The sequence below is a fragment of the Coccidioides immitis genome (assembly GCF_000149335.2).
Source record: "Coccidioides immitis RS genomic scaffold supercont3.1, whole genome shotgun sequence".
Taxonomy (NCBI): Eukaryota; Fungi; Ascomycota; class Eurotiomycetes; order Onygenales; family Onygenaceae; genus Coccidioides; species Coccidioides immitis.
This window is the reverse complement of record NW_004504310.1, coordinates 677,849-701,970: the sequence shown is the minus strand read 5'-3', so window position 1 is coordinate 701,970 and position 24,122 is coordinate 677,849. Positions and strand designations below refer to the sequence as shown.

Sequence of the window (24,122 nt, the reverse complement as noted above, 5' to 3'; positions counted from 1 at the left end):
AGAAGCATTGTCGGTGACGTCAGGCCCTTAGGAAGAGAAATGGACCTTATTATTCTATGTAACCCATAACTAGTTATCCAGATACTGCTGTGACAGGCAATGTTGGCTGGGTGAAACTCTGGTGACACCAGTGATGCTCTGTAGCTCCCATAACACTGCATACATTAACTAGTTAAGCCATTTGCTCTTGAACTGCCTGTTTGGATTGGTCGAGAGGGCTGAGCAACAATTAATGTCAGCCTTAACTACGGAGTATAAGTACGGAGTATAAGTACGGAGTACTCAACCAACTCATTTAACTACCCCTCCTCGTCCTCATCTTCATCGCCGCAGTGCACATCTCTGAAAATCACACTCTCAAAACAAGAGTCATAGCTGAAATATATCTGTATAAACTTGACCTTTGGCACATCCAAAATCAGGGTACAGCTGCCTCATGTCGGCCACAGAGGTCGCTGGTCTGTCAACGACCTTCAATTGCGGGCGTGAGGACCCGCCAGACCTCCGTCTTCTCCATTATAACGATGTCTACCACGTCGAGTATGTCGAATCCGTGTCTCAATCTGTAGTTATTATAGACGGCCATCAGATTGGTCATTTGCTAACCAACGGATTCATTTCTATTTCAGGACTGGCTCCGCAGATCCCGTCGGGGGAACACCACGCTTTCAGACCCTCGTCAACTATTACAGAGACCATTCCAGGTTCGCAGGCCTGCCCGACCTTCTGACATTCTTCTCTGGCGATGCATTTAATCCTAGCCTCGAGAGCACCGTCACAAAGGGCCGTCATATGGTGCCTTTCCTGAACCGTGCAGGGACGGACGTTGCATGTGTTGGCGTGAGTAAGATGCTGTCTGTCCACAGAGGCCCAGGGTTTCAACCAATACACAAGGGAGGACCGGGTTATATAGTAACGATATAGTTAACTGACTGGCTGCTAACGAATCGCCTCGTTTGTCCCCCTATAGAACCATGATCTTGACTTTGGTATCGCGCAGTTTCGGCACTTGAGAAGCCAATGCAAGTTCCCGTGGCTTCTAGCAAACGTGCTGGATCCGGCGCTGGGAGAAGGAGTGCCACTCGCGAATTGTGAGAGAACTCGCATGTTAGTGTCTTCAAATGGGATAAAGATTGGAGTTATCGGATTGGGCGAGCGGGAATGGTAGGCGATTCACATCACAGTCTTCCCCCATCTACTAGCTTTTGGATGCCCGGTAGTGTGCTAACGCCTACGCCGCCCCATCCAGGCTCGCAACGATTAATTTCCTTCCGCCTAATCTGATATACAAATCGGCGTCTGAAACGGCCAAGGAACTTGTCCCTGCTCTTCGCGAACAGGGCGCCGAACTTGTCATTGCTATCACTCACCAGCGAGAGCCGAATGATAATAAGCTTGCAAACAACGTCCCCCCGGGGTTAATAGACATAATCCTCGGCGGCCATGACCATTACTATATGCATAATATCGTCAATGGCGTGCACGTCTTACGCTCGGGGACGGATTTCAAGCAACTCAGCTATATCGAGGCCTGGCGCAAACAGGATGGGCCTGGTTGGGAATTCTCAATTACCCGGCGGGACGTCGTTCGCTCAATTCCCGAAGACCCTTCAACGGTGCACTTGGTGGAGAAACTCACATCCTCTCTGAAGGGGAAGTTGCAAAAGCCAATCGGATATACCGCTACCCCGCTCGATGGCCGCTTTTGCACTGTACGAGCGCGTGAATCAAATCTCGGCAATTTTGTTTGTGATCTGATGCGGTTCTACCATGGAGCTGACTGTGCAATCATGGCTGCTGGAACAATTCGTGGTGACCAAGTCTATCCTCCTGGGGTACTCCGTGTTAAAGACATTCTGAACTGTTTTCCATTTGAGGACCCGGTGGTTGTGCTGAAAATAACCGGACTGGCTCTCCGAGGAGCGCTAGAAAACGGTGTCAGCCAGCTTCCGGCTTTGGAAGGCCGGTTTTCCCAAGTCTCGAACATTCAGTTTGCATTCTCGACATCAAGACCACGTGGTTCTCGTATACTTTGGGCGAAAGTCGGCGATGCTGAGCTTGAGGATGACAAGATGTACACAGTGGCCACTAGGGGGTACATGGCAAGAGGGAAAGATGGGTTCTCATCTTTACTTGTTCAAAGCGAAGGCGGCGATGCAGAGGAAGTGGTCTCCGAAGAAGATGGATTATTGATTAGTACCATCCTCCGGCAGTATTTCCTTAGTTTGAAGGTCCTCGGAAAGTGGCATCGCTTTAGCCGAAGTCTCCATCGACACTGGGAAAATGTACACCAGCAACTACATTGTGAAGGCTGGATTAGATCCCCTACAACCACGGCGTCGGCTAAAGCAAAAGTGAAATCGCCCATCACAGGGAGAAGCCCCTCGCCCACTCCCAGTTTCCACTATGTCGCTCGCAGACGGCTCAAGGCTGCCACTGCGGGGGCTCGTACCTCCTCATCCGGTCAAGAAGACGACAGCGATGCAAGCCTTATGGACACGGAATCTGACTCGGAGGCCGACATTCTCTCGCGCCCGCGCACCTACGTGACGAAGCTGGCTACGTCGCCAGATGATGCCGACCACCGGGAGTATCTGGCACGACAGGTCCTGCGTCGATGGCGTCAGAAAGTTGGATTGGAAGATGCAAAAGTGAAAACTGTGGAAGAGGCACAAAACGATACACTTCCGCCGTGGACTCGGGTGATTGCACCAAAGCTTGAAGGTAGAATAATTGAAGTGACTCAGCCCAACGGCACCGAGGAATAGAAATAGAGGCTCGTAGTCTATAACTTTAGCATACGTATACCAAAATTTAGATCCCGTCCTTCAGTCTTACAGTACTTAAGGGCGTAAAGACGGGCCATTAAAATATACTTCAGCAGTCGCTTTGTGATTCACCATGGAATTATTTGCTTGGATATGCTTTTTTTGTTTAATCTTCATTGATGACATTTAATCCAAGATAGCTTTTTCGGAAATAGAAATTTGTCTTATAAGTAAAGTTAACGAGTTCGATCAGCAGAATCTTCTCCTCCTCAGACATCACAACATCCCAAAGTGAGATTTGGCCTCCCAGCCCAGCTCTGTTACTCAGTATGGCGAGTTTCCGGCTCCTCTGCACACTCCGGGTTCAAAAGCCCTTGACTCTAGTCAATGAGATTTGTGTAATTCCTGCACGAAGCCATTCCTCGTCACAGGCCGCGGCCTTCCACCCCCACAAGGCCCATAGACGTAATGCCTCGTCTCTCAAATCAAACCAGGTGCATTCGAGACTGAAAGAGCTAGAAGATCTGCAAGGCTCTATCGCACCCTAAGCACGGAGTACTCCCGTAGCAACTCCCTATAATTAGTACATATTTTAGGACTGACATGCCGGTGTGTCGATGGATAATATTTGCGGAGTAAATGTGGTCCATCAGCATCACGGGGAATTTTCCGCGTCTTCGGAGCCGAAGTGCCGAATCCCGAGGGGCGGGAAGCCGGACGATGGCCACTGTGGCTTGTGGGGGTGTTGGGCGGAACTGCTGCGAAAAGCGCGTGGCCGGTGAGGTGGGCGGGTACTCTCGGACAGACCATCCGTCCTTCTTCCTCGTCCTCTCTCCCTCATCTCCTCGCTCCCGTCCTCTCTCCCTTCCCTCTCGTCTTTCTTCCCTGAACAGCCTCGCCGTTCATAGATTCTTACCTGTTTTACCCAGGTCTCTCCACTCATCCGCAATAATGCACCCCTCACTGAGAGCGGCCGTCCGCCTGGGATCCATGCCAAAGCCAACACAGAGACTGGCCCAAGTCCAGCGCCAGTTCACTTCATCTGCTGCGCGCCGGAAAGAAATCCAGGATGCCTACATCCTCAGCGCTGCACGGACGCCCACTGCGAAGGTATGATGCCTTGCTCTCTTCCTCTTCTCCCCCCGGGGGGTGCCGTTCGCCCGTCCCGTTTCACACACACACACACACACACTCTCTCTCTCTCTCTCTCTCTCTCTCTCTCTCTTCTTTTTATCTGTCTTGTATTGTGCACAAATAGTGTATTGACCGGCTTTTCAGTTCAACGGTTCATTCGTGAGCGTCTCCGCTCCACAGCTCGGTGCTGTGGCAATCAAGTCGGCCATCGAGAAGTCCAAGGTTCCTGCCGAGAAAATTACAGATGTCTACATGGGCTGCGTCCTTCAGGGCTCTATCGGACAGTCCCCTGCCAGGCAAGCATCCATGTTCGCCGGCCTGTCCCCAATCGTGGAGGCCCTCACCATCAACAAGGTCTGCGCGTCCGGCATGAAGGCGGTCGTTCTCGCCGCCCAGAACGTTCAGCTCGGTCTTGCCGAGGCCCAGGTCGCCGGCGGAATGGAAAACATGTCCCGCGTGCCGTACTACTTCCCGCGCGCCAGCCAACAGGCTCCGTTTGGAAATGCTACGATGGAAGATGGCCTGATCAAGGATGGCCTGTGGGACGTTTACAACAAGTTCCACATGGGAGTGTGTGCCGAGAACACTGCGAAGAAATACAACATCACTCGACAGGACCAAGACGAATACGCCATCCGTTCCTACCAACGCGCCCAGGCTGCCTGGAAAGAGAACAAATTCGCCGATGAAATTGCCCCCGTCACCGTCAAAAACAAAAAGGGCGAGGTCGTCATTTCCCGCGATGAGGGTTTCGAAGATCTTCGCGCCGACAAGATGGCCGCCCTCAAACCCGCTTTCGTCCGTGATGGTACCGGCACTGTGACCGCCGGCAACGCATCCACTCTGAATGACGGCGCATCCGCTCTCGTCATCACCAACGAAGCCCTTGCCCGCGAGTACGGTTCCGGAAGCCGGGTCCTCGCTCGCATTGTTTCATCCGCTGATGCTGCTATCGATCCCATCGACTTCCCGGTTGCACCTGCAAAGGCTGTCCCCATTGCCCTTGAGCGAGCCGGTCTCACCAAGGATCAAATCTCTATCTGGGAGTTCAACGAGGCATTTGCCGCCGTGATCAAGGCCAATGAGAAGGTAACGCTGCCCCTGCGTTTTGGCTTCTCCCCCTTTTTTTTTTCTTTTTCTTTTTTCCACCTTACTCTATGCTGACACTTCTCTCTTAAGATTCTCGGTCTCGAAAACGCGACCGTCAATCCTCTCGGTGGTGCCATCTCCCTCGGCCATGCCCTCGGCAGCTCCGGCTCACGTATCCTGACGACTCTGCTCCACCAACTTAAACCTGGTGAATATGGCTGCGCTGCGATTTGCAATGGTGGCGGTGCTGCTACCGCCATTATTGTGCAGAGAGTGGAAAAGGTGCAATGACTACGTTTTGTTTTGCAGGTAATGAGCGGACAATACACAAAAAGATTTCCTTTTAACGTCTAACCCGGGTAAAATTCTGAATCCGCATGTATATACGATGTTTGTTTGGCGACTTGGATATTTTTGATACCAGTTTAAATACCAGCTTCTTGTTTCGCGTTCATTTTTTGAGCCTCATCCGCATGTCACGCCATTATGTATTGATTTATAGGTTATTGTATACTTCGCACCAAGCCATAGTTCCAACCCCAGGTAGGAATCCGTTTCTTACTGGGTGGTGTCCATCATCAACTCTATCCTATACAAGATACTAACCGAGACCCCAAGGTACCAACCACCCCACTAAAAAGACAACCCCCCACGTAAACATGTTGAATACAAAAGAAGTATGTTCCATAGGATACTCCATACACCCGGGAGACTATGAACCTATGAACCTACGAGATGAATTTGTTGCCCCCTCCGCACCAGCACCGACCTTCGCCTTCCCGTTCCACTTGCACCAGAATATCCATATTACGTTCGCGGAGGTAATCGATAGTCCTGCGCTGAACGTCTGCCATGTCCGTACCTCGGGAAGCGATGACATGGATAACCCCCAAGATATTTTGCATTTCCTTTTCGCCGTGGGAATGAGTATGATCGTTGCAGTCACGGGCGTGGCTCGGGGTACTACCGTGCCGATGATGATGATTATGATGATCGTGATCGTGATCGTGCTGCGGATGGTGATGGTGATGATGATGACCATGTCCATGTTTCTTGTCATGGTGTGTGTCATCAAGCCAGAACTTAGGCACAGTGTATCCCGCGACACCACGTAAGGTACTGATGCCGGCAAGGGTATCGCGGAGGTTATACTCAACGTCCGCGGGAACAGCGAGAAGAAGAGTCTTGGCCGTGGTCTTGACGAGGGGAATGGCGGAGACAAAGATAAGGACGGCAATAATGCAGGATGCGATAGGATCGAAGCCAGCCCAGCCAAAAAAGTGTACCAGGACGGTTGAGCCAACGACAGCAACGGACCCTAATGCATCTGCAAGAATGTGGAGATAGATTCCGTGCATATTCTCATGATGATGGTCACCGTGCGAATGGGAGTGGCCATGTCCGTGATGATGTGCGTGATCAAAGGCCAAAATGCCAACCATGTTCACGATCAGGCCGAGCGTCGAAACGATAAAAAGCTCTCCAAGGCGATTAAGCTCGCTTCCGGAGATTAGTCTCTCGAATGCCTCGAATATGATTTCAATGCTAATGATCCTGTTGGTCTGCGTCAGCCGGGTCTGCAACTATAAGTTCGGATTGGAATATCTCTAACAGCAACGAAACTCCATTGGCAAAGCCAGCAAGGGTGTCCACCTTTCCATAGCCGAAGGGAAACCGAGCACTCGGGGGCCACTTGCTCATGACTGCAGCAGACAAGCCGACAGCCAACGCAAAACAATCGAATAGCATATGAATGCTGTCGCTGAGAAGGCCCAGTGACCCGGTTGTAATTCCATAAAGCAACTGGACCACCATGAAGGAAAAATTAAGGCTGAGACGGTGATCGATGTGTTAGCGGGTGTCAGCAGCCATGCCAACGCAAGAAAGAGTGTGGGGGGGTGGGGGTGAAGAAACCTCATAAAATAGAAGATACGTCGCGAGTCCCTCTCCTTCAGGATTGCATGTAACAGCGGCCATTTCTCAGAGGCCTTCAACAGTCGCAGCGATATCCTCGAAGGGTGTTTGTGTTCCGGTGGCGGTTTGGCAGTATGCTCGGTAGGTTTCTCGGACAGCACTGTCACCTCAGGAGAGGAGGCGCTGTCATGAAACGGGAGGCCTGTATCCTTCTCCATCACATCTATGAGGCCACTGAACAACGGCGATCGAGGAGTCGAAGGGAGGCCGTGGGATGGAGGAGTGAGGAGGTCGGCCTGGGAGGGGGATGGCTGCGGTTGGTGAGAGAGGGAGAGAGGTTGCGCTCGCTTATGCGAGCGGCCATGATGTTGATGATGGTGATGGTGTCGTCCACTGCGGACACCATTGGTGACCGGTGGAATTAGGGTGGCGGACATCCTCCATCATAGGGAAGCCAGCAGGAGGGAGGGATATCCAGGATCGCCTTGTTTGTGGGAGGGAAAACAGAGGAAACAATCGTGCATCAGCTCATTGGTGATCAGGATTGGGGTTGAAGTTGGGGACATGAACCAGGAGACAGAGGCAACAGGAATGTGGAATCAGACGCCCATGGCGAGGAAGAGAGTTCAGACCAGGGTGTCCCCTCCTGCTGTTGCTGTGTCTGCCGGTGGCCCGGTGAGATGCCGTTGCGTTGCGATGGTCAGGCCCTGTTTGTTAGGATTTTGCTCTGCGTCTTCAGGGGGGAGTTGTGCCAAGAGATGCCAAGGCTGCTTATCGCCTGGCCCTGCCAGCTCACCATTCCCCTTCCGGCCAGGCCATCATCCCGCCCATCGAACCACTTGCTTGTCGTCGTCGTCTGTTCTTCTGCTTCTGCTTTTTCTCCACTCGACATGGCTGAACGGGAGCCATGATGCTGTCTGTTGACCAGATAAAACCTACACAGGTCCTGACAGAGCCCCTGGGTTTTCTGCCAATTTACCTGCTCCCTGCTGCCAATGGCCGTCCTCCAGGCGCTGGTGATCGCCTGCCTCTCCCTGCTCCTCGCGACCACAGTTGCTCTGGTCTGGGTGTTTCCCATAGGTAGGGCGAGAGCATCAGACTCAGATGCGAAGAAAGCTTCGATCTCTGTTCAGATCGTTGTCCTTGGCGATATTGGGCATAGCCCAAGAATGCAGTACCACGCCGAGAGCGTCGCGAAACACGGTGGCCGCGTTACGATAATAGGATATCAGAGTAAGCTCCCGCCTCGAATGACGGTTACTGAGTTTGCATATGTTAACAAAATCCCTCTATCTACCAGCATCTCCACCGAAGCCGGAGCTCCTTTCGAACCCTCTTGTCTCCATCGTTGCCCTCCCACCCCCTCCAAAGATGCTGCAGACAAAGAATAAAGTACTCTTTCCTCTACTGGCAGTCTTGAAGGTGCTCCAGCAGACCTGGTTCCTGTGGAGCGCTCTCGTGTACCGCTCCAAGCCCGCCCAATGGATGCTCATCCAGGTAAGCGACTAGCTTCTCGTCGTAGCTTAAACCTGGAACCGAACTTTCGTGTGAATTTTGCATTGGTGTCCTTCTATTCCAAGAGACTGAAGTTGCTACCCTCTCTCAACGCCAGAACCCGCCCACAGTCCCGACCCTCGTCATGGCCCAACTTGCTTGTTGGCTCCGCAATACTCGACTGATCATTGACTGGCATAATTTCGGATACTCCATCCTGGCAATGAAGCTAGGACCGCGCCATCCAATGGTCAAATTCCTTCGGTTTCACGAAATGACAGCCTGTCGTTTCGCCACTGCCCATTTTTGTGTCAGCAAAGCCATGGCGAGGATGCTTCAACAAGAAATCAATTTAGTTGCGCCTATACTAGTGTTACATGACCGGCCGCCGGAGCTGTTTCAGCCGATTGTCAGGGAAGATGAGAAATTTGCCTTTCTAACTTCTCTTCCGGAAACAAACAACTTCGTAAAAGCTTATCGCGCCGGCAGGCAGTGCGAGCTACTTGTTAGCTCGACATCATGGACCCCAGACGAAGATTTCTCGATCTTTCTAGATGCATTGTGCCAGTACTCGACCCATGCTGCCACTGTGGATGCAAACCTCCCCGACTTGTATGTCGTCATTACTGGCAAAGGGCCGCTACAGCGCACGTACCTCCGCGCCATCGCAGCTCTGACAGCGGAAGGGAAGCTGCGAAAAATACACATACAATGCGCCTGGCTTACGATACAGGACTATGCGAAGTTACTTGCATGTTCTTCCCTAGGTGTGTGTTTGCATACCAGTAGTAGCGGCGTCGATCTACCGATGAAAGTCGTAGATATGTTTGGCGCCGGTTTACCCGTAGTTGCATGGGACCGGTACGAGGCATGGCCAGAACTAATAACCGAGGGTGTCGACGGGAAAGGATTTGGCAGCGCTGAAGAGCTTTCTCGTCATCTAATCGATCTCCTTGGCGAAGATAGATCCCAGCTGCAATGGCTTCGACAGGGCGCGAGAAACGCCAGTAAAAGACGATGGGATGACGAGTGGGACCCCGTCGCCGGGGAATTTCTGGGACTGACATCTTAATGAAGGCAGTAGCTATGTTCTCAATAGAAAAATAAATATAAATATTCCTGTCCCTTCTTTTAGTGTGTACTAAAGAATGGTTACATCTTCCCAGACCATCCACAAGCGATGGTCCCAAAAAGTTCACGCTAGCATGCCGGTTGGGAGCGAAATAACAATTCGACCCAGCGAAATAAATTTAACTTCACCTGTAAACTCTCTCTCTCTACTCTCCCTGTGTATCTATCCTCTCTCTCGCAACGCGCTCGCAGACCAAAACCCACACGACAGTCAAAGCTGCAGGAATATCCGTGTGGTTCTTGGTTATCCCCTAAATTTGGCCGCAATCATGGATAATTCCCCGAATCACGCCGGCGCTGAATGCCGAATCTCAGACGAGCCACAGGACGCGACGGGAACCCAACCGGGCCTCGACGACCCGCAGACAGAAAGACAGTCGAGGGCCCGGCTCAGGAGTGCACGAACGGTATGGACTTGGACGATGGACAGAGCTCTATTGAACGGCCTAATCCAGGCCAAGGGGGAGGGACTTGATAAGGGAAACGGGAATTTTAGGATCCGAGGATGGGAAATCACCGTTTCCAAGGTCCAGGAGCTCACCAAGCAGCCAATGACTAGGGAAATCTGTGAGAATCGTTGGAGGAAGATGAAAAGGACGTGGAAGCTCTGGGAACAGCACAAAGCGAGTACCTCCGACTGGACGTGGGATCCCGCACGCGAGGCTTTTGTAAACCAACGCGAGGTTATGGATGTCTATTTCAACGCCCACCCTGAGATGGAAGTCTTTCGCGACCAAGGCCTGATGCACAAGGACATGATCGAACGCATCTTGCCGGGCGGCTATGTCCCCAGGCCCTACGGCACCAGGATGATGCGCGTCCAACCGCAATCCGGTCAGCGCGAAGTCGCTCCTGCTGACCGCCCGGAGACCATCAGCCCTGCGGAAAACCCAACACTGCCGAGCGGACATGTGGACACTGCGAATAACACTTATCCATTGCCAGCACCTGCAATACCTGCCATCCAAAAGAGATCTGCGACCGATTCCGCCCCAGCGACCGCGGCCGATCAATCCCAAAAGAGACTTCGAGCAAATAACCTAGGAACCGGTATATTGACGGCGGTCGATATACTGACATCGGGAGATGCACTGGCCGAACCGGCAAGAGAGCTTGCAGCCGCATTAATACCACCATATCAGAGAGCGTCATCTGAGTTCCTGAAGGAGATGGATCTAATTTTGCCTGCCTCCTGGAGAGACGGGGAAACGAGCCGTATTCCCTTCTCCAAATATTGCGTGGTTTTAAAGGCTCTCCAGGACCCGTTCGCTAGTGAGACGTATATCGCGTTGCTTAGTCGTCCTCGAGACGATCGAATCGAGTTTATTATGAATATTATTGGGCAGACTCCTGAATCTATTTCACCCTCCAACACTGCAACGGAACCGACCTATTTGCCGCCTCTGCAACTGGCTCCTCAAGAGCCCTCTACGGCGCCTTCGGGAACTGGGGTAAATGCGTCCTTGCCTTCTGCGCATCCAACAGCCCCAAACACGCATAGAAACGGCCCAGTGGCGTCCTGATGCTTGCCCAGGCGCAAATCATGTAATGTCTCTGGAGCTTGCAAAGCTCCCACAGGCCCAAGTAACCCGAAGACCTGGAAACTCCCCCCCTCGGTCCCACCTACTCCCTCCCAAGATCATATGTCCGTATTCAATTGACTACACGGGTAATGCTCCTGAGGTACCCTCGTCCGAGCGATCCTTCAAAACATTCCATGAGGGATAACCAGATTGTCAACCTAGCAGCCTCGGCTTATCTGTTTAGTTGACACAGCCTCCCCATTGCAGACGACAACCTTCGCATGGAATTCCTCATACTCGCTTTTAGTATACGGATATCACTCCTCTCCTGGGTAGGAAAGTCTTCAATTCTACGAGCTGAACGAGACTGATAGGACTCGTTCATTCCACCGTGGCTTTGGCGAGAAGTATATAACCTGCGTATACTGAGGTAGATCCCACTCGTTCTCTCCTGGATGACAGGGAATAACAAGCTGTTTACTCCCTATAAGACTTCAACTAGTGTGTGGCCCATAGTAAACCTCGAGCCCAGGTTTGAATTGAATTTGTTATTCCAGCCATACCAGTAAATTCAGCTCGGCGCCCTTCTTCCGGCGTCTGCCCCGTTGTGGCTCTCCCATAATTTCGACATCCTTTAGCTAAATCGTCGTCAATGATCAAACCTTGGACTGGGTTCTTTGGGACATTGGTTTCTCAATGCCACCCAGTTCAAGGTTCACAGTTTTTGAGTAGGAAATATTTATTTATCCATCAAAGTACCTACAAAATGTATAACCAGCTGAATTTCCCGCGCGGCAAGAGTTAAGAGTGTTGTGTAGGTTGGCATTATAGAATAAATGGAGTAGTCGTTGCTATTGACCTGTGGTAGTTTTAACTACTTGAAAAGCTACATCGCTATACTGGTGAAGTCGTCATCGTTGATATCCAAATTACGGGCTCCCCTTCAATCTCCGTAATGGTTGCTGCCCTAAATCGTGCTTGACCGACCGTGAACGCGGCGAGAACCAGAGACCGAACAGACAGACAAGGGCGTGTGAAGCTGCAAAATTCGTTATCATCATGTTGGATCCTGTGGAATTGAACGCGTATCCTTCATGTTATGGCTGTGCGTCGTGGTCTACAGACGGTGAACTCGTTATTGCTGCGGGAGAAAATGTACATCTCTTGGTGAGCCGTCATGTTTCCCTTGAGTGACACGCGCTGGAGAATGCCTGCAGAAGCGAGATCGGAAGTGTAACATGTTCCACTGACGCTCTTCACAGACACCCAAATTCTCCACCCAACGGCAAGAGGAGCAGACTACGCTTCCACGCCTGAACTCACAATGGGAAATCACCAAAATCCGTGTCAACATTTTCACACAGGACGAATGGCCTCTCTTGATGCCACGAGCTGGACGCGTGTTCTCGGTTGGTGAGGAGCAATCCCTCAGCCATGTTACTGCTGTGTCCTGGTCAGCGCCGGGCCTCGCAACATACAAGCGTTGCATGCTGGGCGTTTTGACGAGTAATCTGCTCTTATCGTTGTGGGAGGCGACAGATGGGGCAGGAAAATGGGCGCGGATTGGAGTCGTGAATTCGTCGCTGGAAGAATATTTCAGGGCCTCTGTCGATAACGACGACGATCTGCTCAAGAGGAAGCAGAGGATTCGATCATTTACCTGGACCGCACCGTGTAATGAGTATGATAAAGGGCCAGTGGATGACTCTGAAGCTGCAAATGGACCAAGAAAATGGGGAGTCCATCTATTAGTGGTTGCAAACGATGCGGGCGATATTGTTCTGCTCAGACTTCGGCCTCATGAGACAAACTCGAGCTCCTGGATAGTGGTCGTCTCCCATTTTTTGCTCAACCCTATGCGAAATATGTTTCCGAGCATCGATTCCAGCTCGCTATTTGCAAGGTCATTACAAGGGAAGAATTTGATAAGGCACATGGCATGCAAGTCTTGGAATATAGCGCCCCCGCCGGAGGAAGATGGGACTGTATGCCTAGAATCTATGTTGGGCCTCATTTATGGCTCAGAGCTTAGACTATTGCGGCTGCAAGCCAATTGCAAATATGTCGAATATACAGGATGGGACTTGTGGGATATACGAATGCTCGAGCTTGATATCGATGCGGACACAGATATCGTGAAAGGGACAGAATTTACGGGCCCAATAACGTGGATCTACAAGGTTGGAACGCTACTATCTTCCCAAGCCTATTTGGATCCTATTTTTGTTTGGACTGACAGCTTGCTAGGATGGGCGGGTAGCTCAAGGTCTGCTTGTAGGAAGACTCGGCAGTGTATCTACACTCGCGTTCCAGGATCCGGTTGAAAGTCAAAGGCCAGCGCAAGGATTCTTAAAATGTAGTGTGTCGCAACGATATCTCGGTGTTGCGACCCCAGATTCTGCTCTCGAAGACTGGTCTTCTATAACTGGTATGAAATATCCCGGGCTTCCTTGATAATCGCGGCACTTCTAAGTTTACAAGGAATAATCTCGATATACGATGCCACGTCAAACTCCGTTCTTTTGAGTGCTGCTAGTCTCTCGGCCTCTGTCGACTGCTATCAGCTTCAATCCAGAGATCAAGAAGACGCCCAGGGTATAGATGGCACCGCCCAAGCCTGTAAAGCTGAGTGGCAAAGACAGATTGAAAGTTTTCGCAGCCGATTCGATTTGGACAACGACTTGGGTGGGATGTCAGCTGTAAGGATATGGGGTTTGACTACTTATCATGGGTGGACGGCGGTGTGTTTTACCATACATCCTACTGATATGGTAGAGCATCTAACCCCTTCACACGAACGCCTAAGGATCGTATTCTCTCCATTCAGTGAACACAATCGTGATCACACCAGCCCCGGAATGCCGTGGAATTTTCCAGTCTTGGATCAAAGCCACGCCGAGAACGCGAGACGAAAGGTCCTAAATTATATACTTGATGAGAGCCATCGGTCTTTGCCAGATGACCGTTGGATTAAGAAGTTGCAATACGCCGCCTCCTGCTGTGTGATAATACAATCTAGTTATGACGGTGAACTCTTGAACCGCGCTAAATCGGCAATAGCATGGATACAAGAAAGTACTAGCCTTGACTTTACCACGGAAAAGTCGCTTTTGGATGAGATTGGATCGAACTATGACGATGGCACTCTTTTTAGATCCGTACCCGCCAAGGCTGCAGAAGAGGCGGGCGGCCCTGCTAGCGAAGTCTTTGAAACCTGTGAAATATGTGGCAGCGGAATAGAATGGTATTCTGCTACAGAGTCCCAATGTCACGAAGGCCATATTTTCGGTACGTTAGCATTTCGATCCCCTAGCATGAGGAACTTTGGTGACGATCCTCGTTATTAACCCTCTCTATTGTGCAGTTCGCTGTGGTGTAACACTCCTATCGATCCAGGACCCATTTATATCGAATCGCTGCAGCAGATGCGAGACGGAGTACCTGGACCATGCGCGGCTTGTGGAAAAGGGGCTATTATCAAAAGATGACGGGCATACAGGACTACTCACACGGCTGTTAAGCACGTTTGATACGTGCGTGTATTGCACCGGGAAGCTTCGAAGTTGAGTAGGGTCGCGGAGCTTAATCAATTGAATCCGAAGTGGACCTCATGGGCGCGCGCATCAAGATGAACCTTGTATCTTGGATGGAAGGTTCCACGTACTGCTAGAGGAGTGTATGTTCTCCAATCTGGAGTGATGCGCGGGATACAAACCAGTCCTCGGAAATGTCGCGGTGGACGAGTTCAATTTTGACATGACGTGTCACGGACCCAAGGCTATGGAGACAGCGTCTACCTCAGGATATTGTATAGTAATTAATGTACATAGCTGCTCGTAGTGTTCTGCTGCCGTCACCCCCCAGCAAATATCCCTTCCTTCAGCCTCGCTTTGCGGGCGGGTTTTTGGAGAGCGCGAAAATAGGACCGGAATATTAGTTAACCCTTTTCCGCTATTTCGGATCATAGATTTTGTTAGGTAATCCAACTAGCACCTCGCTCACGTGACCCACATAGATTAGCCGAGATTCCCCTTTTAGGTAGCTTAGTGAATGACAAGCATATGAGTCCTCCATCAGGTTATAGCCCTTTGCGCTGAAGAGCAAGTGTATAAGATTGATTTACAGCTCAATTGGATATTGAAGCTTACAATCAATGCCCTGAATGATTATCCTTGTAGATAATAAGATTTTATGAGCACAAGAGAGAGTGTACATTGAGATAGGCATCTTCTATATGTGCAACCCTTGTAGCTTTCTAGCACTGAGCTGGAGAGTGAGTTGAACCCTGTAGCTTTCTGGCATGTGATCAGAGAGTGAGCAAAACACCTGCTAAATGCATCTAGCAAGCAAATTGAGCATCTGGCAATGCCAAAGCCATAGTGAACTGTATGGATGAACCAGAGCATTGAACTCCTGACTGGGAGGCTCCAATGAACCTCTCTACACCCCAAACCAAGCTTAGGTGGTTGAGTAGGCTCAGAGGCAACCTGCCAAATGATGAGCAGGAGCCTAGGGAGAAGAGTGAACTTCAAATGTTATGCAGAATGATGCTGAATCAACAGAAGATGATGCAAAAGCAACAGAAGTTGATGCAAAGACAACAGAAGACAGTACAACAGCTGGCACAGCAAATGAACCTCCTATCAGGCCAAGCAAGCACTGCAAATGCACCTGCAATGATGCAGGAGAACCCAGAGCAAGAAGCTCAACAAGAAGAAGAAGAGGACTGAGAAATAGACTCTGATGAGGAACTAGAAAAATATGTCGGCAACCTTATAGACACAAATACGCGAATCGGCATGCACACCTACAGGCTTTGGGACCCAGAAACGAACAGTATAATGATCTTGCGAGATGTTATATTTGACAAAAAATTGGATCAAATCCCAACGAATTCACTAACCAAAGCCGAATATGTTGAACTCCTGGAGGAGTACAATTACATAGATCTATTGAACAGCTGGCAACACAAGCTACTAGCTTACCTTGCGAAGGAGAAGCCAGAAATCATGAAGAAGCTTGCAGATGGTGAATTAGAGGCTCTAGAGCCCATGTACCTGGGTGAAGAGCAAGAAATCCTCTCAGATACTATGGAGGAAGATGAAGCAAATGGAGCTGAGCTTCCAGTACTCAGTACATGTACAGATATATCAAAATCCATTGCTGAAGCCAAATACTCTGAAGAGTGGCTTTATTGAAAGGAGGCTCTAGATGTTGAAGTCTCCAAATTACAAGAGAAAGGCATCTGGATTCTAGTTGAGAAGAAACCTGAAATGCAGATTCTCTCTGGCAAATGGGTATTTGATAGGAAGCTCAACAATACAGGTGGCATAGTATGATTCAAAGCCTGTTGGGTTGTATGTGAATTTGAACAGCAAGAGGGCATTCACTACAAGAAGATCTATACAGCAGTTGTTAGTGGACCTACAACAAGAGTCTTCTTCACTATCTCAACAGTCAAGAACTGGAAGGTCAGAGTCTTTGACTTTGTGACAGTCTTTCTAAATAAAACTCTTCCTGAGGACAAATGTGTATACATCCAACTACCCACTGGATTCAAGCATGGGTAGGGTAATCTAGTAGGGCTTCTATGCCAGGAACTCTATAGGTTGAAGCAAGCTGCTAGACTCTTGTATCAAGCAGCTACTGACTATCTGAAATCTCTAGAATTCCAGATCTCTCTATATAATGTGGGGTTACTCTACTACAAGAGAAAACAAATCTATCTAACTCTACATATTAATAACTGCTGTATAATGGGACTCAATAAAGCTGAGATAGAATGGCTCATCAAGAAGCTTCAGAAATGCTTTGATATCAAGAAGGTTATGGAGCAAGACTGTTATCTAGACATGCAGGTTCAAAAGCAGCCAAATAAAGACCTTTTTGTAAACCAGAAACAGTATATTGAGGATCTACTGAGTAAATATGGAATGGAAGACTGTAAATCTTTCAAAACATCAATAAAGAAAGAAATAAGCATTGAATTTATGTCAGATCAGGCCCTTAAAGATGGAATTGATGAGCAGGCCACACCTATGAACTATAGGAAAGGCCTGGACTCCCTACAGTTCCTGGTTACATGTATGAGGCTGGATATTGCATTTGCAGTCAATTATCTGGTGAGATTCAACAGCAGGCCCAATAGAGAGAGCTGGATGGTGTTCAAGCAGATTCTATGCTATCTCAAGAGCACAAAATTGAAAGGAATAGTCTTCAAAAGGGATATGAATTCTGAAGGCTTGAAACTGGCAGCCAATTTGAATTCTGGCTGGGCTGGAGCTGACCCTACATACAAATCCACCAGCAGCTACATTATTACTATGAATGGAGCTCCAATATTGTGGAGATTACAGTGCCAGATATGTGTCTTGAAATCTACAACTGAAGCAGAGTATTTGGCAGCTAGCAAAGCTGCTTGTGAACTGGTTTGAATCAATGACCTGTTGATAGATACTGGGGTAATTAGTGAAGGCTTAGCAAGGCTAAGAAGCTCAAAATTAAGTATTGACAACAAGAGAGTGGTTGACTTAGCCAAAGCTGAAGCTATAACACAAAGAGCATGCTATATTGAGATTCAGCACCATATGCTAAGAGACTGGGTGCAAAAGGATGAAATCTTGATCAAGCATGTTGAAAGCAATGCAAATAAAGCTGATGGACTCATGAAGACTCTCACAATAGATCCCTCTTCTCAATTTGTGAGTGTGATAGGGGTGACAGATTAATACAGGAAAATATGAAGGTTTATCAGTGAAGCTGATGAAAATACTGTATCACAGTGAATGGAGCTAAGCCTAAAGAAGGAATAAATCTGGATTCTGTAATTAATTTTTATTGTGGATTTGAGAGATTTGGAAGCTGGAGCTTTGGATCTTTGTGGCCCTTGCTCACTGCTGGAGCTTATTGCATGGGGGGGGTGTTAGGTAATCCAACTAGCACCTCACTCACGTGACCCACATAGATTAGCCGAGATTCCCCTTTAGGTAGCTTAGTGAACGACAAGCATATGAGTCCTCCATCAGATTTGCCGTAACCGCTTAGTCAGCTACCGCCATTCGGGAGTGCATTGTTCCGAGACCGAGCCGAGGTTCACGCGCGAGTGGAAGTTCGCCTTTCCGGCCGCCGCAGCAATGCTCGATCACAGGCCAAAAAAATCAAGACCACCACCCAAAAAAAAAAAAAAGGAATAATCCTCGCACGGGATAACAGGCTGTCGACGAAGAGAAGAAGGGCCAAAGCGAAAGAGAAGGTCTGATCACTTTTATCATCCCCCGTGTGACGGCTCCTCTGTCGCTATCCTGCAGATTCAACCACGGAGTCCCCGTCCTCCGCCTGTGAACCATCCTCCCGCCCGCCAAAACTGTTTCACGAACAGCCTTCAGAAACACTTTTCCGCTCTTCAATTTTTTTTGCTTTGTGTCGTTTCCGGATCCTTTCGGCTCTTTTACTTTGACACATCACGATGGCAGAGAGTACAACTTCACCAGCCATATCCGCGCAAGCTCCGGCGGCAAGCGAGATCAAGAAAGAAGCGCAGGCTGGTGTTAACGCCACCCTCGCGCAGGTGCGGTCCTTTGTCGCGGGTGGTGTTGGCGGAGTGTGCGCTGTCGTCGTCGGTCATCCCTTCGATCTCGTGAAGGTACGACTGCAAACCGCGGAAAGGGGGGTTTACTCCGGCGCCATCGATGTTGTAAAGAAGACAGTTGCGCGGGAAGGCCTTGCAAGAGTGAGTTTTTGCCTTAGCGCTGCTGCTGGAGTTTTGCCAGAGGTGGTTAAGATTTAACGCGCTCCTTTCTAGGGTCTGTATGCTGGCGTATCAGCGCCGCTTGTTGGAGTTACGCCGATGTGTATGTATTTCCTTCCACCAGTGTTGCTTTCACACCAAAACACTCTCCGCTGACAGAGGTTACAGTTGCTGTTAGCTTTTGGGTACGGTTTGCACGCCCCGGACCCATAGTGACTCTGACTTGCACCCTTTTCTAACGCTCGAAATTCAGGGATACGATCTGGGCAAAACCCTCGTCCGCTCTTTCTCCCCTGTTCCCGAGATCAATGGCACCCCCCAGTTCTCCATTGCCCAGATTTCCGCAGCTGGCTTCTTCTCCGCTATTCCCATGACTCTGATCACAGCGCCATTTGAGCGTGTCAAGGTTTTACTCCAGATTCAAGGACAAAACCCACCACCTGCAGGCCAGAAGCCCAAGTATTCCGGTGGTGTTGATGTGGTTCGGCAGTTGTACAAAGAGGGCGGTATTCGAAGCGTTTTCCGGGGAAGCGCCATGACCCTGGCTCGCGATGGACCAGGTTCTGCGGCATACTTCGCTGCATACGAGTATATCAAGCGCAGCTTGACGCCAAAGGATGAGAACGGCAATGTTACTGGTGAACTCTCGCTTACGGCGATCCTCACTGCTGGCGGTGCCGCTGGTGTGGCAATGTGGATTCCTGTGTTCCCAGTTGATACCATCAAGTCTCGCTTACAGAGTGCTGAGGGTCGTCCTACGATTGGAGGTACCATCCGCGGAGTGTACGCCAGCGGAGGCCTCAAAGCTTTCTTCCCTGGTTTTGGGCCGGCGCTGGCTCGAGCCGTTCCCGCCAATGCTGCCACTTTGTACGTGTATTTCCCCACGCCATTTTCGCACCGTTAAGCTAACGTAGGTTTCGTTTTATAGCTTGGGTGTTGAACTCGCACATAAAGCCATGACGAAATTATTCGACTAATTATTGCCTTCTGTCCGAGAGGAGGCCTCTGCGGATTTCATCTCTTGCAAGCTATGCTTGCTTGACCATCACGAGATCCGTTTTCTTCTGAAATACCCCTAGACCTTTATAGATACGCTGGCATCTCTAGTTGCTAGGGCTTCGCAACTTTTCTTCGCAAGGCATATCGACATGCGGTTGTCTTTGTCTTTCAAATCATTTGTGTCGTTGACGCACTGATTGACCCTTTGGGGTTCGATCAGCTCTGCATATTCATGGTGCCTTTTCCAGCTAGCGTTCCATAGATTTTGTATGTAAATTTATCCCATGGTGTCTTAGATTGGACACAGCGTCTGCCTGTTCTACGCTTTCGTTGCATTGATGGATAAGGTCTGAAGATGCGGCAGCGATTCTGTCTCGATTCACCATAGGGGAGAGTAATTATATCTGATCGCATCTCTAGCCGGTCAAGAGAAATGCCAAGAACAGGATATGCCTGGCATTTCATGTCGCCTCTCTCTTGATTTTGGACCAATCTCATTTTCCATAGGAGAGTGTTCATCGGGACTGGAAGTATATACAATAACTGCTGATTAACTGGCAAGATGTTTCAGGGTATCACGCGGTAGACCAACCCAGAGCCAAAGCGCCGATAGTTTCTCGTTTTGTATTTCCCCCATTTTATTCTATTCATTCCTAGGTCTTTACGAAATCCTGCCAGGCTTGCTGTGCGCTGTCCATCGGCTTCCTGGAAATACATGGCACGCGCTACGATTGGGATGAATACGTGGTGTAGATGCCATTTCAGCCTATCATGAGTTGAGTTTGGGGACTTGTAAAAGCAATTTTCATTTTCATTCTAGCACTCGGTCCATGATGGCCTGCGTTCTCATCGCGGGGTGTTAGCCACTTAGACTGGTCTTTCAGCGAGCATATGACCACCTAGTCAATTTGGACTTGACATCGTGGTGAAATGTTGGATGTTTATATCATACTGGCAAGATCGGGAACGCGAATGTGCTACAAGAAATCGATGCCAAAGGTACGTTTCTATACCGACATTTAAATGGCGAAAACTCCGGTTGCTGAAAGGTAACCAAATTTGTGCAAGTAAAGCATGGATATTCAAGCCTCCGACTAATAAAGATATTTGCCTTAAAACGAGTCCTGTTGTAGACAGAAATAAGCAAGAGAGTTAAACATAAAAGAAGGTCTTTCTCCTGCTGGGCAATGCACGGCTAACGACCGCTGTTATTATAAAGGAGCTTGTTTGTTGTGCCACTCCCAGGGTTGCTGATCTGTTCTAGTCCAATCTCTACGAGGCGGGAGCAAACTTCGGAGGGGGAAATGCCTTCGGTGGCCATAATAGCTGCGCCAACACCAGCAACATGGGGAGCGGCCATGGAGGTTCCGGACATTTTCCCGGTATTTCCTCCCGGAGTCGTAGAGACAATATTTGTGCCCGGGGCATAAATTTCGACTACAGCAATTCATGAGCACAGCAGGGACATTTGATTAACTAAAAATCTCAGAGAAGAAACTTACCCATACTTCCCCAGTTGGAGAAAGACGCCCTGCCGTCTTGTTCAGTTGAGGCAGCAACAGTGCAGACATCCTCAGCAGAGGCCGGTGAAGTGTTTGCCGCATCGCTCTGTGCGGATGCTTAAGTACCTGTGGAGCAACTGATGGCATGGTGTTACTTACATCTTCATTTCCAGCGGCAACCGCAATGAAAATACCGGCGCGTTGGGCCCTAGTGGTAGCTTGGTTCACAGAGGTGGAAAGTCCCCCACCAAGGGACATGTTCATGACAGCTTTTCCAAGAGCGTTGTTCGCGCGCGCATGATTAACGCTCCAGTTAATACCTTCGATGATGCCGCTCCATTGGCCAGTACCTCCATCACTTAAGACTTTTACAGCGACTATCTTGGCCTTTTTGGCAATACCGTATGAAGCTCCTGCGACAGTCCCTGCCGTGTGGGTTCCGTGGCCATGACCATCACTGTCCGATCCACCTGCGGTGTTGGTACCCCAAACAGCGCGGCCTCCAAAGTCAGGATGGTTGATATCGATTCCCGTGTCCACGCCATAAAAGGTGATACCTTCGCCAGCCCTGTCATCATAAATGAAACTCGAATTTCCGTTGTTACGGTGTGAAATTCTCCCGAGACCCCAAGATGGTGCATTTGGCTGGGTTATTAGACCAGTCAAATGAACGCGGCGGTCAGGCTCAACGTAGTCAACCTGCTCCGTAGGTCAGGTTAGAAGGACGGTACTATCAAGCAAACTTCGAATATCACTGACATCGTCATTTTCGAGGATTCTATCAATGGTCTCTCGGGCAAATGATCCGCTGTACCCTTGCCAACCATCAATTCTGTAAACGTGTTTCAGGCCACCAGTGGCGGTCGATCCTTGTCTAGCAAGGTTCGCATGGTGAACGTTGGTAGCCCAGCTCATGTGAGAGTCAAACTTGAGCGGCGAAACATTGTCCTTCATCACAACAATATAGGAATCAGGAACGATATCCCTCTTGTCAGAGGGGGTTAGCAGCTTTGCGGCCTCAACAGCCGAAAGTGCTGCAAAACAGAGTGTGGCGATCTTCATGATGCTCATGGTGAAAAGGGCATGTGCACGTCCAGGGGAGTTGCGTTAATTATAACGGGAAGATGAAACCAGAGACACCCAAGAGAAGTGGCTTCGCCAAAGGTCTTTATACCTGACTAGGCATCTCGAATCTCGACGGCAGCAACACGGAATGTCATGCCGGGCAGAGAACCACTCTTCCGTATGACTTGACATTTGATGTAACCATGCGATAACACCTCTAGAGATGCTTGCATCGTCATGCTTTTTGTGCAAATAGCAAATGACTGTATAGAGGAAGTATGCTGGGAGATTGGGGTTGAACACCGTGGCGAGGCCACGCAAACGACGGCGAGCAAAACCAGAAGAGAATGATGACAAGGCATCATACGCACAATTAGGGAAGAGAAGTGGTGAACAGGGAGGCCTTCAAAATCCTGCGTGATATGAAGATCTTGCTCCCCCCACGCTATGGCGCGGGGCGGAAACGTGGGTCCATCATGGACACACCGAGCATTCGTCACGGTGACGCGAACGAAAATAGAGGATGGTAGGTAAGGAATTTCCTTCCGAAGCCCGGAACTCCGGGGCGGGTATACGTATGTAGGAGCCAAAATTCCACTCCAAATCACACATAAGCTTGAAAGAGTTCAACCGGCACAACGTTAGAGCCCTAACGAATGAGTATGAAAATGACAGCTCCGATGAATACAAGCCGAAGCCTGAAAGAAGGGCTAGAGTTCCGTGGAAAGCAGGAAAACGGAGCATACGCTCGCGATAAACAGGTGGATAACGCGGGTGACCACGAATCAAGCAGCACGAAGTAGAGATGACGAGGATGACAGGCCCTATATGGGAAAGAGGGCTGAGATACCTGGATCAGAGCAATTTGGATAACGTCACCACGCGGCGTCAATTGGTCTGTATAACAGTGCAAACAGAGGAGGCATCTCTCCTGAGTTCCCACTGCATTCAATAAGCAGGAACCCGACCTCGGCTTAAGAGACATGAAGGGAAATGTTGCAATCCAAGAGACAAGCACTTGCAGGGGGGGTTGGGAGGAGGGGAGAGGAGAGGGCGTTTTGTTCAGCTTGGTATGCTGCCCATGGTTGGACGAATCTCGTGCCACGGCGTGCGGCAGCTGGACATGGGAGCAAAAGAAGAGAGAGAGAGAGAGAGGAAAAAAAAAAAAGGAAAAGGGAGCAGTGGTGTCCTGGGATGATCAGAGGATAGAGGTGCAAGGTGGGGATCTGACTCGGGTGCGGTGAAGAGATGAGGGAGCCCGGCATGATGCATTGGAGATCGATGCCACCCTGTGACCGGTTTCCAGTTTTCTTTCGCAACACTGGTGTGTCGTGCAGTCGGATCGAGCTTGGTCAGGGTTGGGGCCGGAATCTCCAAAGGTTGCCTGGCGTGGGTGGATGGATGATGGATGGGATGGGACTGGTTTTGGAGCCTGAGGTCGGCATGTGGCTAGCCGGATGCGGTTTAGTGGAAGCTTACATAGCTCACTGTACTCCCATACTCCGGAGTTTCTGGCAGATAAAAAACAAAAAACACATGTTTAAAAAGACACTGAACTGATGGGGGTTGACTTGGCCTTTGTTTTTGCCCATGTGGTCTGCTATAAGCGGGGTTTTCACACGGACACTTCCAAGGATCTCAAAATGTTGGCGGATCATTATTACCCCGGTTCCGAATTCCGCGGTTAGGTAACTAGTTACATAATCTGGGGTTTTTTTTTTTTGGCTGCCTTTTAGTTGGGCGGCTCCGTGGCTGA

General features: G+C 49.7%; 9 protein-coding genes across 9 annotated transcripts; 7 read left to right on the top strand and 2 right to left on the bottom strand.

Annotated features, from left to right (window-relative positions):
- Positions 1 to 299: 299 nt before the first annotated feature.
- CIMG_02873 (5'-nucleotidase) lies at positions 300 to 3,008 on the top strand. The gene is made up of 4 exons (XM_001249101.2): positions 300 to 540; positions 630 to 840; positions 971 to 1,164; positions 1,250 to 3,008. Exons 1-4 carry the CDS (start codon positions 437 to 439, stop codon positions 2,766 to 2,768), a joined length of 2,028 nt encoding a protein of 675 aa, XP_001249102.1. The 5' UTR covers positions 300 to 436; the 3' UTR covers positions 2,769 to 3,008.
- A 578-nt stretch (positions 3,009 to 3,586) lies between these two features.
- CIMG_02874 (acetyl-CoA C-acetyltransferase) lies at positions 3,587 to 6,433 on the top strand. Its single transcript, XM_001249102.2, has 3 exons — positions 3,587 to 3,878; positions 4,047 to 4,991; positions 5,082 to 6,433. Exons 1-3 carry the CDS (start codon positions 3,720 to 3,722, stop codon positions 5,280 to 5,282), a joined length of 1,305 nt encoding a protein of 434 aa, XP_001249103.1. The 5' UTR covers positions 3,587 to 3,719; the 3' UTR covers positions 5,283 to 6,433.
- Positions 5,094 to 7,587, bottom strand: CIMG_02875 (cation diffusion facilitator family transporter). Its single transcript, XM_001249103.2, has 3 exons — positions 6,906 to 7,587; positions 6,604 to 6,822; positions 5,094 to 6,545 (listed from the first exon to the last, which is right to left on the bottom strand). The coding sequence occupies exons 1-3, from the start codon at positions 7,340 to 7,342 to the stop codon at positions 5,720 to 5,722; spliced, it is 1,482 nt and encodes a 493-aa protein (XP_001249104.2). The 5' UTR covers positions 7,343 to 7,587; the 3' UTR covers positions 5,094 to 5,719.
- Positions 7,588 to 7,804: 217 nt separating this feature from the next.
- CIMG_02876 (beta-1,4-mannosyltransferase) lies at positions 7,805 to 9,532 on the top strand. Its single transcript, XM_001249104.2, has 3 exons — positions 7,805 to 8,138; positions 8,206 to 8,402; positions 8,518 to 9,532. The coding sequence occupies exons 1-3, from the start codon at positions 7,901 to 7,903 to the stop codon at positions 9,469 to 9,471; spliced, it is 1,389 nt and encodes a 462-aa protein (XP_001249105.1). The 5' UTR covers positions 7,805 to 7,900; the 3' UTR covers positions 9,472 to 9,532.
- A 203-nt stretch (positions 9,533 to 9,735) lies between these two features.
- Positions 9,736 to 11,620, top strand: CIMG_02877 (uncharacterized protein). Its single transcript, XM_001249105.2, has one exon. It carries the CDS (start codon positions 9,800 to 9,802, stop codon positions 11,051 to 11,053), a length of 1,254 nt encoding a protein of 417 aa, XP_001249106.2. The 5' UTR covers positions 9,736 to 9,799; the 3' UTR covers positions 11,054 to 11,620.
- A 348-nt stretch (positions 11,621 to 11,968) lies between these two features.
- CIMG_02878 (uncharacterized protein) lies at positions 11,969 to 14,824 on the top strand. Its single transcript, XM_001249106.2, has 5 exons — positions 11,969 to 12,220; positions 12,316 to 13,233; positions 13,301 to 13,481; positions 13,535 to 14,341; positions 14,418 to 14,824. The coding sequence occupies exons 1-5, from the start codon at positions 12,113 to 12,115 to the stop codon at positions 14,618 to 14,620; spliced, it is 2,217 nt and encodes a 738-aa protein (XP_001249107.2). The 5' UTR covers positions 11,969 to 12,112; the 3' UTR covers positions 14,621 to 14,824.
- Positions 14,825 to 15,618: 794 nt separating this feature from the next.
- CIMG_12616 (uncharacterized protein) lies at positions 15,619 to 15,783 on the top strand (the record flags this gene model as incomplete). The annotated part of the gene is made up of 1 exon (XM_004445520.1): positions 15,619 to 15,783. One exon carries the CDS (start codon positions 15,619 to 15,621, stop codon positions 15,781 to 15,783), a length of 165 nt encoding a protein of 54 aa, XP_004445577.1.
- A 2,422-nt stretch (positions 15,784 to 18,205) lies between these two features.
- On the top strand, positions 18,206 to 20,101 carry CIMG_02880 (mitochondrial carnitine:acyl carnitine carrier). Its single transcript, XM_001249108.2, has 5 exons — positions 18,206 to 18,782; positions 18,855 to 18,903; positions 18,969 to 18,985; positions 19,054 to 19,667; positions 19,729 to 20,101. Exons 1-5 carry the CDS (start codon positions 18,519 to 18,521, stop codon positions 19,775 to 19,777), a joined length of 993 nt encoding a protein of 330 aa, XP_001249109.1. The 5' UTR covers positions 18,206 to 18,518; the 3' UTR covers positions 19,778 to 20,101.
- Positions 20,102 to 20,994: 893 nt separating this feature from the next.
- CIMG_02881 (subtilisin-like protease) lies at positions 20,995 to 22,805 on the bottom strand (the record flags this gene model as incomplete). Its single annotated transcript, XM_001249109.2, has 4 exons — positions 22,061 to 22,805; positions 21,461 to 22,000; positions 21,302 to 21,407; positions 20,995 to 21,236 (listed from the first exon to the last, which is right to left on the bottom strand). Exons 1-4 carry the CDS (start codon positions 22,370 to 22,372, stop codon positions 20,995 to 20,997), a joined length of 1,200 nt encoding a protein of 399 aa, XP_001249110.1. The 5' UTR covers positions 22,373 to 22,805.
- Between the last annotated feature and the right edge of the window lie 1,317 nt (positions 22,806 to 24,122).

What these genes read in the sequence shown, in the direction of transcription:
- CIMG_02873 (XM_001249101.2), top strand. Translation starts at nt 437, where the DNA reads ATGTCGGCCACAGAGGTCGCTGGTCTGTCAACGACCTTCAATTGCGGG. An exon ending in AACGATGTCTACCACGTCGA is followed by an intron (nt 541 to 629) that starts GTATGTCGAATC and finishes TTTCTATTTCAG; the next exon opens with GACTGGCTCCGCAGATCCCG. An exon ending in GGATTGGGCGAGCGGGAATG is followed by an intron (nt 1,165 to 1,249) that starts GTAGGCGATTCA and finishes CGCCCCATCCAG; the next exon opens with GCTCGCAACGATTAATTTCC.
- CIMG_02874 (XM_001249102.2), top strand. Translation starts at nt 3,720, where the DNA reads ATGCACCCCTCACTGAGAGCGGCCGTCCGCCTGGGATCCATGCCAAAG. An exon ending in CACGGACGCCCACTGCGAAG is followed by an intron (nt 3,879 to 4,046) that starts GTATGATGCCTT and finishes CCGGCTTTTCAG; the next exon opens with TTCAACGGTTCATTCGTGAG. An exon ending in TGATCAAGGCCAATGAGAAG is followed by an intron (nt 4,992 to 5,081) that starts GTAACGCTGCCC and finishes TTCTCTCTTAAG; the next exon opens with ATTCTCGGTCTCGAAAACGC.
- CIMG_02875 (XM_001249103.2), bottom strand. Translation starts at nt 7,342, where the DNA reads ATGTCCGCCACCCTAATTCCACCGGTCACCAATGGTGTCCGCAGTGGA. An exon ending in CGTATCTTCTATTTTATGAG is followed by an intron (nt 6,823 to 6,905) that starts GTTTCTTCACCC and finishes TCACCGTCTCAG; the next exon opens with CCTTAATTTTTCCTTCATGG. An exon ending in GCCAATGGAGTTTCGTTGCT is followed by an intron (nt 6,546 to 6,603) that starts GTTAGAGATATT and finishes GCAGACCAACAG; the next exon opens with GATCATTAGCATTGAAATCA.
- CIMG_02876 (XM_001249104.2), top strand. Translation starts at nt 7,901, where the DNA reads ATGGCCGTCCTCCAGGCGCTGGTGATCGCCTGCCTCTCCCTGCTCCTC. An exon ending in TACGATAATAGGATATCAGA is followed by an intron (nt 8,139 to 8,205) that starts GTAAGCTCCCGC and finishes TCTATCTACCAG; the next exon opens with CATCTCCACCGAAGCCGGAG. An exon ending in CCCAATGGATGCTCATCCAG is followed by an intron (nt 8,403 to 8,517) that starts GTAAGCGACTAG and finishes TCTCAACGCCAG; the next exon opens with AACCCGCCCACAGTCCCGAC.
- CIMG_02877 (XM_001249105.2), top strand. Translation starts at nt 9,800, where the DNA reads ATGGATAATTCCCCGAATCACGCCGGCGCTGAATGCCGAATCTCAGAC.
- CIMG_02878 (XM_001249106.2), top strand. Translation starts at nt 12,113, where the DNA reads ATGTTGGATCCTGTGGAATTGAACGCGTATCCTTCATGTTATGGCTGT. An exon ending in CAATAACGTGGATCTACAAG is followed by an intron (nt 13,234 to 13,300) that starts GTTGGAACGCTA and finishes ACAGCTTGCTAG; the next exon opens with GATGGGCGGGTAGCTCAAGG. An exon ending in TCACGAAGGCCATATTTTCG is followed by an intron (nt 14,342 to 14,417) that starts GTACGTTAGCAT and finishes TCTATTGTGCAG; the next exon opens with TTCGCTGTGGTGTAACACTC.
- CIMG_02880 (XM_001249108.2), top strand. Translation starts at nt 18,519, where the DNA reads ATGGCAGAGAGTACAACTTCACCAGCCATATCCGCGCAAGCTCCGGCG. An exon ending in CGCGGGAAGGCCTTGCAAGA is followed by an intron (nt 18,783 to 18,854) that starts GTGAGTTTTTGC and finishes GCTCCTTTCTAG; the next exon opens with GGTCTGTATGCTGGCGTATC. An exon ending in CCCGCCAATGCTGCCACTTT is followed by an intron (nt 19,668 to 19,728) that starts GTACGTGTATTT and finishes TTCGTTTTATAG; the next exon opens with CTTGGGTGTTGAACTCGCAC.